The sequence below is a fragment of the Thamnophis elegans genome, chromosome 1 (genome assembly GCF_009769535.1).
Source record: "Thamnophis elegans isolate rThaEle1 chromosome 1, rThaEle1.pri, whole genome shotgun sequence".
NCBI lineage: Eukaryota > Metazoa > Chordata > Lepidosauria > Squamata > Colubridae > Thamnophis > Thamnophis elegans.
Genome location: NC_045541.1, coordinates 100,606,187 through 100,621,721, shown reverse-complemented (window position 1 = coordinate 100,621,721; position 15,535 = coordinate 100,606,187). Strand labels below are relative to the sequence as shown.

At 38.2% G+C, this 15,535-nt stretch overlaps 1 protein-coding gene across 1 annotated transcript in view; it reads right to left on the bottom strand.

Moving 5' to 3' along the window:
- Nucleotides 1-752: 752 nt before the first annotated feature.
- Nucleotides 753-15,535, bottom strand: part of NAT10 (N-acetyltransferase 10) — a 33,965-nt gene continuing 19,182 nt past the window's right edge. Inside the window, exons 13-29 of the mRNA XM_032225732.1 lie at nucleotides 15,202-15,326; nucleotides 14,296-14,446; nucleotides 13,447-13,543; nucleotides 12,313-12,429; nucleotides 11,659-11,760; nucleotides 10,601-10,675; nucleotides 9,417-9,533; nucleotides 9,037-9,170; nucleotides 8,435-8,483; nucleotides 7,383-7,479; nucleotides 6,739-6,849; nucleotides 5,785-5,957; nucleotides 4,094-4,213; nucleotides 3,737-3,835; nucleotides 3,144-3,217; nucleotides 2,019-2,102; nucleotides 753-913 (exon numbers count right to left, since the gene is read on the bottom strand). Coding sequence (XP_032081623.1) covers nucleotides 823-913; nucleotides 2,019-2,102; nucleotides 3,144-3,217; nucleotides 3,737-3,835; nucleotides 4,094-4,213; nucleotides 5,785-5,957; nucleotides 6,739-6,849; nucleotides 7,383-7,479; nucleotides 8,435-8,483; nucleotides 9,037-9,170; nucleotides 9,417-9,533; nucleotides 10,601-10,675; nucleotides 11,659-11,760; nucleotides 12,313-12,429; nucleotides 13,447-13,543; nucleotides 14,296-14,446; nucleotides 15,202-15,326 — 1,816 coding nt within the window. The 3' untranslated portion in view covers nucleotides 753-822. The remainder of the gene's footprint in view (nucleotides 914-2,018; nucleotides 2,103-3,143; nucleotides 3,218-3,736; nucleotides 3,836-4,093; nucleotides 4,214-5,784; nucleotides 5,958-6,738; nucleotides 6,850-7,382; nucleotides 7,480-8,434; nucleotides 8,484-9,036; nucleotides 9,171-9,416; nucleotides 9,534-10,600; nucleotides 10,676-11,658; nucleotides 11,761-12,312; nucleotides 12,430-13,446; nucleotides 13,544-14,295; nucleotides 14,447-15,201; nucleotides 15,327-15,535) is intronic.

The window sequence follows — 15,535 nt, the reverse complement described above, 5'->3', positions numbered from 1 at the left end:
GAGCCCTGATGTAATCACAAAGTCAATTTAACTGGCAAGACTCCACTCACCTGCCCATATCATAACCGCTTATGGTGTAAAAGAACTGACTCCAACCATTAAAACAGGAGGGAAAACCTTTCAGACCAGTAACTTTATCATCAAATAAACAATAATGAGCGACAAGCATCTAAAGTACTTTCAGCAGTGTAAAATAACATGGAATGCTTTTTAATTCCACTGATTTTTTTAAAAAAAATAGTTTAACATCGAATACCAGCTTCTCTTCGAATATCCAATAGTAACTCAAAGGGAAGATATTCATAGGCACGCATGCACCCATATAAAGAGAGAGAGAATGTGAGAAAGAGGAGAGGGAGGGAAAGAGAGAATAAGAGAGAGGAGAACAAGAGGGAAAGAATGAGAGAGAGAGAGAGAGAGAGAGAGAACAAGAGGGAAAGAAAGAGAGAGAGAGAGAGAGAGAGAGAGAGAGAGAGAGAATAAGAGAGAGAACAAGAGAGAGAGAGAATAAAAGAGAAACCACCAGATTTTGTAAAGCAATATTGAAGTCACAATTCCTGGTAATAATCCCGTTTGCTGCTCTGCAGTCTCTTTTAATGGAGCACAAATGCTGAGCTGGCAGCAATAAAAATAACTTCCAAATGGTGTTGCTTGAAGGCTGCTTTTATATGAAGCAACAACAATAAAAAAAATCCTTGTGGTGTTTCCACTCCTAAGGTAAAGTTTTTTCATAGTTTTAACTCATTTGCTTGGCAAACGACATCAGGATTTCACAAAACAGAAAGTCCAAGGCCATATGATGGAGGCTTTCCCTCTTTTTAATCATTTCTTCAACTTCGGCTTTTGATTTTTTCTCTTAAATTTCTTCTCCTGCCTTGGTTCTATGGTGACTTCTGATTTTCTCTTCTTGTCACTGAGGTAAAATATAATACACAGGTTATAAGATAAATGCACTGGGCCCAAAGTATCGCTGAAGCTAGCTTTAAAAAACAGTGGTGAAGATGCAGTGGTGGCATTCAAAACTTTTTACTACTATAGGCATGGCTTGGTGGGCATGGCAGAGGAAAGATACTTTAAAATCCACATTCCCTCCTGATCAGTTGGGACTTGGGAAGCAGAGAATGGATGGGGGTGGGGCCAGTCAGAGGTGGTTTTTACCGATTCTCCGAACTACTCCGCTACTGATTCTCCAGAACTGGTCAGAACCTGCTGAATATCACCTCTGTGAAGATGGTAGTTTAAATGTCCAAGATTCCCAGTCTAAAAAAAAAACCAATGCCAAGAGCTTCTCTCTGCTGGTAAGGTAACATCTGCATCCCTCCCAACAGCCAAGAGTTAGTCAACAGTAAGACTGTTTTGCTAATTTCTTACTTTTCTAAGGTTGGAAAGAATACTACAGGTAGTCCTTGATTTATGACAACTGCACCAACACTGCTGTTGCTAAGCAATGCAGTTGTTAAGCGAATCATGTTTTACAACTTTTTTTTGCTGCGGACAGTAAATGAATCCGGCTTCCCATACTGAATATACTTGTTGGAAGCCCTCCAGGAAGGTTGTAAATTGTGATCCTATGACCCCAGGATTCAGCAACTGGCATAAATACAGGGTAGTTGCCAAGTGACTGATTTTATGTAATTGTGGGGATCCAACAATAGTTGTAAGTACAAGATCCATTCATAAATCATGTTTTTCAACCATCATCATCTCACATGGTTCTTAAACGAATAGCCATAAGTCAAGGACTATTTGTAGTAGATAAGAACCGTGATGGTGCACTGGCTTGAATGCAGTACTGCAGGCTACTTCTGCTGATGGCTGGCTGCCAGCAGTTCAATTCTCACCAGCTCAAGGTTGACTCAGCCTTCCATCCTTCTGAGATTGGTAAAATGAGGTTTGTTGGGAGCAATAGGCTGACTCTGTAAACAGCTTAGAGGGCTGTAAAGCACTATGAAGCGGTATATAAGTCTCCGTGCTATTGCTATAATAGGCCTCTGAGATGTGAGTGCCCCAACACTAACCTCTTCAGGCTGACCACAGATGCATCCTGTCCTGCTTTACTCAGTACTTCATTCCATTCTTCATCGTCTCCTCGGATAACGTATCTAAGTGAAAATAAAACCACTCTAAACATCAGGACAACCTGGTCAAAAAATAGTAACCTCTGCCATACTAGAATTCTGCCAAATCAGAATTCTGTACAAGCATCGTTTGTGTTTGTGTTTATTTAATTTGTATGCTGCCCCACTCCCGAGGGACTCGGGGCGGCTAACAATTAGAGGAAGGGGGGGGATACAATAAAACAAAAGACAGAGTAAAAACAACAACAGTCATAACAATTCAAGTGGGGCTGGAATCCATCAGCCCCAGGCCTGCCGGAACAACCAGGTCTTCGTGGCTTTGCGGAAAGCCTGGAGGGTAGTGAGGGTCCGGATCTCCATGGGGAGATCGTTCCAGAGGGCTGGCCCTCAAAAGCACAATCTGATTGACTCAGCTTTAAAAAAAAATGAGATTCCTAAGTGAAAAAACCGCACCTGCACTTTAAAAGAGTGTGATTTATTCAGCTTTGGTTGAAGTATTTATGTCAGTAAAAATGAAATTGGCCCATCCATCCTACACCAGTCCCCAAAATTAGGGAAAGGCAGTCATACTCAACACATAACCACTATTAAAAGAAGGGGGAGCAGAAGGTCAGGCATCAAAAGGAAAAGGAAAGAATGCATAAATCCAGAGTGTGCTCATTGTCCCTTACAATTAGTACCCAAGGGACCTACTTTTTATGTTATAAAGCAATAATATGCATCTGATTTGGCCAAATCCCCCAAACACTTCAGAGAGATTCTCTGGCTCATTGAAGCCGAGCAAATGCATTTCAAAGCAAACCAAACTGAATTTTAACCTTCCTGAGACCTCAGGAGACGTCTGGTGTTTTGGAAGCCCATATAAAGGTAGATTTTGTCTTTCTCTTTTCTGAGAGAGAAAAAAATATGGAAGGATTCCTTGTTTCACTACAGAACCATTTATCGGGGGGAAGAGATTCTAACACCAATGCTTTGGCCAAATAGCTTAAATGATTTAATTTTCCTGGAGATAATTTGTTTATTTGTTACAGGGACAGGGGAAGGAAAAAGAATTAAAAAATTTACTGTGAAAGATCCAGATCTTTTAGCTTTCCAATCTCATTCTTATGTTTTTCTTGAAATTCTTTGGCTGCTTCTTCCTGCATTAGAAAATCCACGTTATAAATAACAGGCACTGTACACGGTTATTTAAAATGAATGCACTACGACTCTCAAACCAAGGACAAAAGCTAATCAATGATCTATGTTAATTCTAAAGAGCCTGGTGCTTCTTAATGCATCTCACATGAGATAGTACACCTATTCATTCTAAGTGCGAAGTAAAATTCCCAAGAAAATGAGCTTTTAAACACATGGTAATATCATACAATTTACACACTTGATCAGCTGAACATGTGTAAGTATTGCAGAAATTATCCAAGTTATTGAAAACAGAACATCTGTCTTCAGAAGGGACATGCTGGGCACTTCTGAATGCTCAAAAGTCAGATTTGAAAGTACCAGTTTTGTTTGCTCAACTTCCAGTATTTATTGGCAAATGAATGAGTGAATGAATGAAATATGCATTTGTATATTGTGATTCTATTAGATATAGCCAAAAAAAATCACAAGGGGATATTGAACACCAACAACTGAAAAGCTTATATAAAGATAATTACCAAATCTTCATTTAAAGACTTCAAGGTTGGCTCCATTCTAACTTCTTTCATTACTGCCATTTGCTCTTCTACAGCCTTCTCCTGGACACTGTTGAACAACTAGGGAAGAAAGAATGGTGGGGTGGATCGCCTTTCTGCCCAAAATATTTCTATGTATCCCCAAAACATCATTCCTGTTTATTTCCTAATTTCCCTGCATTGAATTTCTAAGAATCACTACTGATATAAAAAGCATTATCACATACTACAAAGCACACTGAAGGCATTTCCCTACAAAGAATCTGTAATAGAAGCTTAGAGTGTTGTGCTTCAGCAAATGATTCATCCTGTTAAATGCTGCCCCCAAAGGGCATTTACCTGAACAACTTTGCGGATGGTCCTGTTGAAGAGGCCCATTAACTGGCCACTAGGCAGCCCTATCTCTTTCTCCAACTGGTCCACGGATTTGTGCTGAAGACCAATTCCAAGAAGAAGAGCCTGACAAAAGAAAAAGGTTTCCTTTGCTTTGATGCAGTGTAATGACAAGTTTCATCTTAGGCAAGTATGGTATTACATTAATATCTCATCTAGCCAATTTCTGAATCAGCAAAACTTTTAGATAGGTGAAAATAACTCAGAAGGCCAATTACAAAGGCCCATAAACACATGTATTGAATACACAGCAGGTACAGCTTTCTCCACATGTCTGTCTTCCCCACAAGCCCTTTTTCCTAGTGTTCCACATTTGCTATTTCCTATTCATATCTAGCCAGGTCAGTTCTTCGTTTTCTCCTCGCTCTGTTTGAGCCCTGGAATTCATCTACTCATCCTTCTACTTCAAACACCAAGACAAACCATGCACTGTGATAATTTGGATCTAAACCAAAGCAGTTCAAATACTTACTGATAGCTAACAACCACAGTATCTATATTCTGTATCTTACGTCTTTGTACCATTTTCATCATGGCTATACAGATTTCACTATTCCGTGACACTACAAATATATAGAGAGATGATGTCCCCCACCTCATTGTACAGACAAAGCCCCAGCAAAGAGAGCTCTCCAAGGCCTGAGAAGGGGGCAATGTGGTGAAGGGACAACACCTGCCTTTTCATGGGATTGAGTATTTTCCTGCCTGTTGATCTTAAAGGCTGCACTGGTGAGGGAAGAAGTGGAAATGGCGGTTTGAAGATGGATGCATTCTGGGACAGAGAGAAAGAAAAGAAACCGCTCCGCTATTCAATATTGTAAAACTCTCCCTTCCCCTTTCATCAAGACCTGGCCTTGAACCAGCTCACTTTTTAGAAGAGAACTGATCCATTCAGGACAGGTGGAATGAAAGGGAGTTAGTTACTGTGAAGGAGAAGCACTGCCTATAGTTCCTCAGCTGAGGTTGGCAAATCAATCTTGTCCTTTGGGAAGAGAAAGAGTAAAAGGATATTAACTGCTACTGCTTGACATCTCATTTCCTGAGTTAATAGTTTGATTGACCATTTCAAAAGAGGTTGTTTTTGTTTTAAGGCAGGATCCCCAAAGATCTAAAAGTAAGGCGTGAATAAATTTAATCAAACTCCCTACTCCTTTGGTGTGTCTAGTGTTTGGTTTTTTGGCTCCAGCAACTACTAGTCATTTTCCCAACTCTCTGCCTAGAGGAATCACTACTCACAATAATTTACTGTCCAAGTGAATACTGTCAATAGTTAAGCTCAGAGGTTTCTCAGAGATTTAACTACTTGGTTTAGAGACCGAGCCTAAATAAAATCTGGAAGTGTTCATGATTCCAAATGATGTCTGGTTGGACCTATAATTCCAAAGCTAATCAGACTTCATCTAAAGAAGTTTCTGACTATGAAACCATCAAAAATCCACTACTGGATTCCAGAGAATATCAAATGGTATGTGTAATAAAGATTTGGGGCTTATTGAAACACACATTTTAGAAACATTTATATCATGGGTAAAAAGATGCTAGTGAAAAAATTGAAGTATCAATTGAAGACCCATTGGCAGGTCATCAAATGAAGTGAATTCAATTAATTCAACAGTAGTTAGTTAAGTAGTACGCACAGCCTGAGTAGCAGAAAGAGGCATATCTCCAAACTTGTTGAGAAAGTACATTCTAGAAATAGTTGGGATCATGTCCATGATCAAGTGATAGTCCACCATGTTTCTTGAGTACATCTCTAGTCTCTTCAGGTCATAAGGGATGAAGACCGCTTCTAGTTCATTACGGCTGAGAGCTGAGCAAATTGGTGATAAATAGAAGAAAAAGTAAAATGTTAAGCAAAAATAGGATCTGAAGTAGTTTATCATCAGTAGCTCACTGTCTACACTAATTTTAATCAATCTGCATCTCTCTACATGCCTTAATCCCTGGCTCTCATAATCTCCAACCAGCTTCCTTTGGGTAGAATTGAGGCATTTGAACCCATTCGTTGAGCACAGATTATTATGCCATCTAGAAATTTTGGGAGATAAAGTGAAACACACCTAAAGAACATTAACCTGGACACGGATAATGTATATACATTTTTTTTCTTATTGAGTTGTGTGTCAGGTTAGGGAGGGAGAACACAAGATAATGTATCATGCGTATTAGCAGTTTTCTAAGGAATAGAAAACCACTAATAGTTACTTGTAACTTGAAACAGATTTCAAAGAGTTACTCTAATACAACATGCAAATACTAATGTGTTCTGCCTAACGAGAATACATTATTTTGAAAAATATTTGTATGCAATAAAATAGTCAAAAATCATTTAAAAATTGAAGAACATTTAAAATTGAAGAACAAAGAAAAGGAAGAGCAGATCACAATTTTAAAAAAGAGTAGAGCTTAAATGTTTAGCCTATTAGAAACTGAATGAAGATCTATGAAAACTCTTCATTCAGTTTCTAATAGGCTAAACATTTAAGCTCTACTCTTTTTTAAAATTGTGATCCGCTCTTCCTTTTTCAAGGATTTTGTTTAAGTTGTTTTATGAATTTTGTTTAAGTTGTCAGGAGCTTGCATATACTTACAGGATTGTGACTGTTGCTTGACATTCCTGTTTTGTAATATATTCAAAGCTAATGATGGGGAGAAAGTGCTGAACTGGTAAGACAAGAGAGACAAGAATCTCCTCCTGAAATCTGTAGAGCAACGAGAAAAACAAGGGGCTATCATGTAACACAATATTTCTCAACCTTAGACAATTTTATAATGTGTGAATGTCAACTTCCAGAATTCCACAGCTTGCAGTGTTGAGAAACATGGATGAGAGATCCTTGGTGCTTGCCTGTTTTCTTGCAGATGTTACATTTCCCGAACTAGGTAACATCTTCAGTGCATCAGGACTAGCACTGATGGTGTTATCTAGTTTGGGAAATGTAAACATCTGCAAAAAAACCAGCCAAGTACAGAGAGCACCAAGGATCCCTCATGTCAACCCTGAGCTATAAATATTCTCCTTTATTACAACATGGATGTAACAAAAAAAAAAAAACTTGCAACTTTTGTCCACTGATCAATTGTGAAAACTGGGATTGTCAAAGTTAGTCCATAGCTTTCTCCGTTATACTGAAACTTTCAAAGTAGTACCACGGAGATGGTGCCATTTTTTTCAAGGTTTCCCAATCATGTAAGGGCTGATTAAATCAACCGCCAAGTGTCTTAATTAACTCACCTTTCCAGAAAGCAGTGAGCCAGCTCTCCCCTGTGTTCTCTTCTTCTTCGTTCAGCATCTTCAGCATAATGCATGAGTGTTCCCCGGTCAGATCATTCTAGACACAAAGCCACTGGGGCTATTAGCACACTATGTTTTCAACAAACAGCAACTATTTGTTTAAATTAAATTATTTTTATATCAACAGAAATATAGTTAGCAGGGATGAGAGAATATTTCCATGCCATGAAAACTGAGTCATCATTGGCACAAGTTAACCAAACATTTTGATTAAATGAACTAAATTCTATAATGGAATATAAGGTTTGGAAGGAACCTCAGAAATCATTCCATCCAACTCCATATAGTGTCTCTGGCAGATAAGTACCAGCCTCTGCCTTATATCCCCACCACCACTTAAAGCCCTAATTAAATAAATGAATCGCCATTTCTAAAGTAGCAGATTTGCCCCAAAAACAGAAGAATTATGTACTTCCCCTTGTCTACATCTTACGAGTCAGTAAATGGATGGGTAAAAAAGAATTTAGAGTTCTTTGGCTAAGATTTATGGGGCTGAAGAATGAGAACACTTGTATCAAATAACTAATAAATCCCCTATATTTCTAGTCTTACAATACTGTTGGATGATATTCCAAGGCAAAAAAAAAACACCTTGTAATTTGGTTTATAAAACCTTGAGAGCATGCTTCTGATAGCTATATAAGATTTTGAATTGGTACAAATGTGAGATTTTACTACAAATAAGCATAAATCATGCTTAACGATACCTGTATTCTGAGATTCTGAGCTATGAAATAAACAGGGGAGCTTTGGAAAATCTTAAACCTGATGGAGCTACGCAAGTAGTAATCCTACCACTCAAGTGTGATTATATCCATGTTTGTTCCTTTCATTAGCTTTTATTCCACCTTTCTAGTAAAGAAAAGTTACCCTGCCATTTTCTGACGAAGAAAAAACAAATCATTTGCCAACAGAATTTCACCTCCTCCCTGATATTCAAGAAATAATCATAGAAGTCCTGTTATAGTCTTGGACTATGAAGCAAAACTTACTGGAGTTTGTCTCAAATAGACTGGTACGAATCCACCCCGTTTCCAAAATCTAGTAGGAAAATAAAAAACAATAAATATTAATCTATGATCAAGAGAAAGTTCATTCAATCTTATGAAGTTCATTCATAAGAGAATTGTGGGACATGTCTATCCTGCTTTAAAAACTGAACATTTTCAACTGACACTCCCTAATACTGTCTTTCTCAAGCAAGACATTCAGGAACATAAATATTTTATTCTCTTTATTTCTCTTCTCTCAAGCAGAAATGCCATATGGAAAAGCTCCTCGTTAGGACAATGTCACTAAAATGAATGAGAAAAGCTTTAAATAGTTTGTCGGCTGAAATAAAAATGATTGTTTTGATTGGAAAAATTGAAGAAATAGAATTTTTGCAACAGAAAATCGATGCAATACCCTGTTTGTAACAGAAACTGCAGAACAGAACAGAAATTGCACACATTCCATAGAATCTGTAAGTAGCAAGTGTCCCAAAGAACAATCCCCTTAGTTGGACCCATAAGATCTGGCAAAATTACACTGATACACAATAACAAAAATAAACCTTTCCCACTGTAATGCACATTTACAGCAAAATGCTTACTTGAGAAGCCTCGACGTCAAGCCATAAGAGACACCAAGGTACTCCAGATGCTCAGCTTGCCTCTCACTCAGCTTGAGAAGCAGAGGTGGCAAATCCTTCCGAGGCATCACAGCTTCTTCTAGTAAGCTGACAGCCTGAAACAATGGAGAGCATCTTAACAAAAGAGGAAGAAGAGCCAAATAATAGCTTGTTGGGGTTCTTGGTGCTCTTTGAGCAACAGGCAAGCTCAGAGAGCCACCAAGGACCCCACAGTTCCACCCTGTGCTACAAATATTCTCTTTTATCAATAAATTATAGCTTGAAATTTGCTTATTTATTCAAGAACTTCAATGAAGTTTTGTGCCAACTTGATACCACCAGTCATAAAGAAAACTTCATACCTCACTGCTCACAGTAGCAATTTCTCTTGGCTTCTGAATAACCTTTTCTTCCAAACAAGGAAATTTCCCTTCATAATACATCTGGAGCAAACGCAAAGCTCGGCTACCATAACCCATCTACCAAAATCAAGAAAGAATTAGAAGAAAGCACATTAGAGGAAGGTGTTTAAACATGCAAATGTTCCCAGTTTACCAGTTATTGCACAGAGTGATTAATTGTTGTGACATTATTTGAAACAGACTTTCATGAGTATGCATGGTTATAGAACATAAGGTGATTTTGAATCAAATATAGGCAATAGGGGCTAAAGCATTTTTAAAGCCCAGAACATCAAGATAATTTCAAAAGCATCTCAGATTGATACCTTGAATTATAAGAAGGAAGAAGAAGAATAGTACAATCAGGCTTGTAAACTGAAGGATCAAGTTAGGGACAAATAGTTATGGAGAAAAATTTATCTGTGTGGTCACCAGAAGATGAAACTGAGTTGATGACATATACTCAATTAATCAAAATCCTTTAATAATTATCTTCTTAAAATAAAACCTTTTCAATCTCTGCAGTAATAAACAGTAGCCTAATAAATCTGGGTCTCTCCAATACACCATAGCAGCTGGTATAGTTCAGTTTTAAACTGTTAAATTATATTAAAAGAAAACAAAGAGAAAAGAAAACATATACCTTCAGACTAAACAGAACTAGATTTCCATTTCATGTTACGGAGTTAAATTGTTAGCATTTAAGTCAATTTATGTAACAATAATGGAACCATAAAAATAACCCTGTAAACTAATGCAGGCAGTCCCCATTTATCCTGCTCTAAAACTGATTTATAAATATGATTAGACTGTTATTATTTGGTCAAAACAAGGCACATTTTTGTAGTTCAATAAAGAATTTAGGCCAAGGGCTGGCATCCAAAGGTACATTGATTGAAGATATAAACAGAGTGGCAAATCATGCTCAAACTAAAGGAAACTGACATCAACGGAATGGTATTCATAATGTAAAAATAAAATAAAAACAAATCAATTAAGATTTAAGTATGAACCTCAGCTTCAAGACTGTTTTAACAAATCTTGCATATCAGTTATTTACATATACTTTGCAATTATTTTAACCAGAATAATGTTTCCTCAATTATCACTGAGATGTATTTTGGTGAAATTTGAAATAAATTTACCGCTTGGTAATCAGGATGGACTGCAATGCGTACAATTCTTCCACCCGAAAGGCTGCCAAAATCAGGATCTTGGAACTATCAATAAAAACAGGAGGAATAAATAAATGATTTCTAATGGGAAAGTATTCAATAGTAATAATTTTTAATTGAGTAGTTTTACAACCAAATCAATAAAATAAAAGAAAAAGAAAATATATGATCTGATTCCAAGGCAAAATAGATTTTGAAAAATATAGTTATAAGATATATATATTGTATTTTTTGGACTATAAAACACACTCTGCCCTGTCTGTGCGTCTTATAGAAAGAATATTGCGGTGGGGGGGAGGGGGGTTGGTGCGGCAGCCATCAGCTGTTTTTGGTGGCAGGGAATGCTGCTGCAGCCCATTTGCTGCATCCTGTTTGCCGGTTATTGGTGGTGAACGGGCAGCAGCGGCAGCAAACAGGTGGCAGTGAAGACGAATGGGCAGTGGCAAACAGGCGGCAGCTAATGCAAACGGGCTGTGGCGAAGGTGATCCCTGCCACCTAGAACAGCTGATCGGTGTTATTTTGGGAGGCAAATCCAATCACCAATCAGCTGCTCAGCAGTGAAGGCTCCAGTATTCCCTGGCGGTGGCGGCAGCTCAGCTCAGTTGACTGGTGGTGGGCGCAATGGAGAGGCGCCCTGACAAGCCACGTGCTGGGGCTATGATAATGTGCTGAGGCTGACCAGGCTGTTTGCTGCAAGGACACTAGCCAGATGAATACCAGATGGATGCTGGGAGGCAGAGACAGATTTTGTTTTTCTTGTTTTCCTCATCTAAAGTTAATGTGCGTCTTTAGTTGGGAGCATCTTATAGTCCCAAAAATACGGTAAGTGACAGCAATCTGATAAAATGCATCACCCTTTTAGGAAACCCCAATTTGTTCAGTGTATCGGGTTCTTAGCTCAACTGCCGTAATTATAAACTTAGCACTTCTGCTTACAATATATACATTAGGAGGAACCAAGACAAGTTATATGATATTCAATATGTTTAAAAAAGATCAATGTAGATTTAAGTACAAAATCTATTACCTGCTCTGAGATGTTCCATGGAATGAGATCTCCTGAGGCTTTTCTCCCTCTGGACAGGCTGTTTATAATAGATTGTCGTGATATCTCACCCTCCAAACATACCTGCAGGAATAAAGGGAAGATAAGTTTCAGTTTTCCAGGAGTACATTATGTAGCTGTTTTTTTTAACCAAAATTGTGTACCAGGTGTAGATTACTTAAAAGAGTAACAGAACTACCAGAAGGTGTAGATTACTTAAAATAGTACAGAAAGTACTATTATTTTCTAATAGTAACTAGAAAGACTGGGTTAATCCAATCTCCTGATCTATTCTGTTCCCCCAAAACAATAATGTAAATGAGGTAGAAGTTGCTGGTAATAGAATTTTGATTCTGACATGTTTTACAATTCAAAAAGTATTAATGAAAGTCTACCTTAATTGAGAAATCAGTAAGACATATGCTTTGGTTTTAGTAATTCCCAAATACTGTAAATAGAGACTCCCAATTCTTTGCTCACATGATAGATAACATGACAAATTTCTTCCCCGGAACCAATGAAGAAAAGATACAAATTCCCTAGAGTTTGCAGAGTCCTTACTTATTGATTTCTCTAGTTCTGCTTCTTCTTGTCTTACTATTAATTACTTTGGTTACTTGAAAACATCCTTCTTACCTGGACCACAGCAAGGACTTCTGGCAAGGAATTTTGAGTCGGTGGGACTGGTGGCAAAAGGCAAAAGAGATGATGGGCTGGAGCATCCGAAAGCATCTGGAGGTCATTAGGAGAATTCTGGAAGATTGCAACCCCATGTTAGAGAATTAGATCTCAGTTATTCAAGCATGCTTCGTTAATTCAGGCTAGCAGTTATTTCTAGAAATGATACTTTCTTTACACTTTCAAAGCCCCATGACTTTGAAACACTTTTATTATTATATTGTATTATTCCCAATACATTCCCAAATGCCGAAAGCTGACAAAAAGTATCCTGGGTCAGAATGCTGTTTCTGTATGACTCAATGTGGCCTCCAGATTTAACATTATCTTTATTATGCATCTATTTTTTTAAAATTTTAGCAAACTTTATTTCCTAGAATCATATACAGGTTGTCCTTAATGTATGACCATAATTGGGATTGGAACCTCCGTTGCTAAATGAAGCAACCACTTGTTAAACAAATCTAGCTTCTCCCATTTACTCTGCTTCTCAGAAGCTCCCTGGGAAGGTCGCAAATGGCAATCACGTGACGACAGCATGCTGCAGCCATCATAAATACATATTGGTTGCCAAACGCTCAAATTCTGATCATTTGACTCTTGGGACACTGTGATGGTTATAAGTGCAAGGACTGGCTAAGGCAGTGATGGCTAACCTTTTAGGTTGCTGCATGCCAAAATGTAATGCATGCATGATACACATACATCACACCCGCTCCACTACGCATGCGCATGTAACTCCCTGGTGCCTCTTCACCCCCGTACATGCACCTGTGATTCCTGCACATGCGTGCATGAATCCCCCCCACCCCATGTAGCGCATGCGCCCTACTCCCGGCGAATGTGTGGCAGAGACCAGAAAAGCATCTGACTGGCGGGAGGTACGTGTGCGCATGTGCAATGGAACTGAGCTGGGGCAACGGCTTGTGTGCCCACAGAGAGGACTCTGCGTGACACCGGTGGCATGCATGCCACAGGTTCACCATCCCAGGGCTAAGTGATTTCAGTCCAATCTTAGGCAGGAGCAGAGAACAGAGTGACCCCACCATTTTTCTGCTAAGTCCAAGCTGAAAATAACATATGATCACCAACCTTGTAGTGAGAAGCCACATACAGGGCCATTAATCTCTGAAGAAAAGTTTCTGACGCTCTGTGATAACAGAACAGAGTGTCTCTGTTCACATAATATCTGAGTGTCATCCATGAGTTAAGGGACAAATTCCTGATTTGTGTTTGAAAGCTAGAAGGAAGCCAACATTTTCTTCAATGCTGACAGACTGCCATTGTCCAAATACATTTACTAATGTCCAACACACTTCATAGGCAGTGAAAAGCAGAGGAAGTAAATAGCTATAGTTATCAATTCTATTTCTAAGTCTGTGTAAATTTTTAAGATCTGCAAATGTTGGTAGAAAGGTAGGAGGTACTAAGAGGTTTGTTACCAAAAAATAAATGAGATAAGAATTCATTTACTTTGTTGCATGGAAATGAGGGTTGAGTATCTCTGGAGAAACCTGAGAATTGAATGCAATGGCAATGGGACATCTCAATAGTGTATGTGATAAAACAAAAGGCAGAGTCAAGAATGAATAAATGTTGAACAAATATGAGCTGAATAGAAACCTGAGGGATCAGCACAAAAAAACCCCACATTTTTAAAAAGTAGTGAGAAATTTAAACAACAAAAGGTAACTAATGAATTGACATATGTGGAACCAAGAACAAAAAAAGTAGGGTTACAGTGAATGGTATTGGCCTAAACTGGTTATAGCTACTGTTTCTTTCCTTTTTCTTACTTCATGTTATTCATTTCTGTTGTTTACTACTTCTTGCTCCTTTTCTATGCTTCACAGAATGTTTTCCCTAAAAGAGAACAATGTGATGGGAATATAGATATGACTACAATAGCTGCACTTAATCTGAAAATTAGCACAAGGATACAAATCACAGGTTTCAGGCAATGGACAACCAGATATAATTCTCGTGATGTTGAGACAATCCAAGCATAGCAAATCATTCAGCCACTTTTCAACTGGATCTCCTGGAGCATATCTAATGGATTCCTGAAGCGAAACTTCATGCAGTGTACGGGCTGGGGAGAGATGATATACAAAAAGACACATACAAAAGGATCTAAAAATCTCTTTTGTCAAGGTGGTCAAAAAACAAGAGCTGTAACTGGTGCAGGTAATTCTCGACTTACAATAGTTCATTTAGTTGACCGTTCAAAGTTACAATGTCACTGAAAAAAGTGACCTATGAACCTTTTTCACCCTTACGACAGTTACAATATCCCCATGGTCATGTGAATGAAATTTGGATGCTTGACAACTGACTCATATGTATGATGTCCCAGGGTCATATCATCGCCTTTTGCATCCAATTCAATGGGAAAGTCAGATTTCATTTAACAATCATGTTACTAGCTTAACATCTGCAGTGAATCACTTAACAAGTGGACACGTATTTTGAGTTAAGTCACTGTTTTTAAAGAGATAATTTAACTAATTCCTGGACATGCACAATCTGACAAGCCAAATGTCTAACTCATCTACATTACATTAGTAATGTGTGGAACCCAAACCTCAATAACTGATGGATTTGAAGAAACAAGAGACCTATCATCTAATGAGAGAACAAACAAACCCATCAAAGAAAGAAAACCCATCACTCAGGATCTGTCAATCGCCTTGAAGGTTATCTAAGATCAAAGACAGCTCATGGAAAAGTGAGTTTTCTGTGATTCTCCCCAATTACTTTATCCTCTATATTCTTTTTCAAAAAAATATACAGCTCAGTTAAGCAACCAGCCTTATGTACTGCAGGTTTCCAGTTTCAGAGAAATACCTGAGGACAGTTTAGCTGTAGTGGTTATTTTGTTCTCTGCAGTTACGCTGGCTTGGGCCTGTGCACTCTCCTGTCGTAACTGCTGGATCAGTTTCAAAGACAAGGAACGGCCGGTGCCCTCATATCTATTCAAAACAAGAGACAGAACAGTCAGATGGGAACAGACAAAAGAACAAGAACAGCAGCTGTTTTAACTTACGATATAAGCAGATTAATCCAAATTCTGTCCTAAAGATGTAATATCTCTAGAAATGTTGAAGTCATAGGGACAAAATGCCAGGTTTGTTATTTTTCTGTTGTTAAGACTGAGAATGGACAGAAATTATTTAAAAAC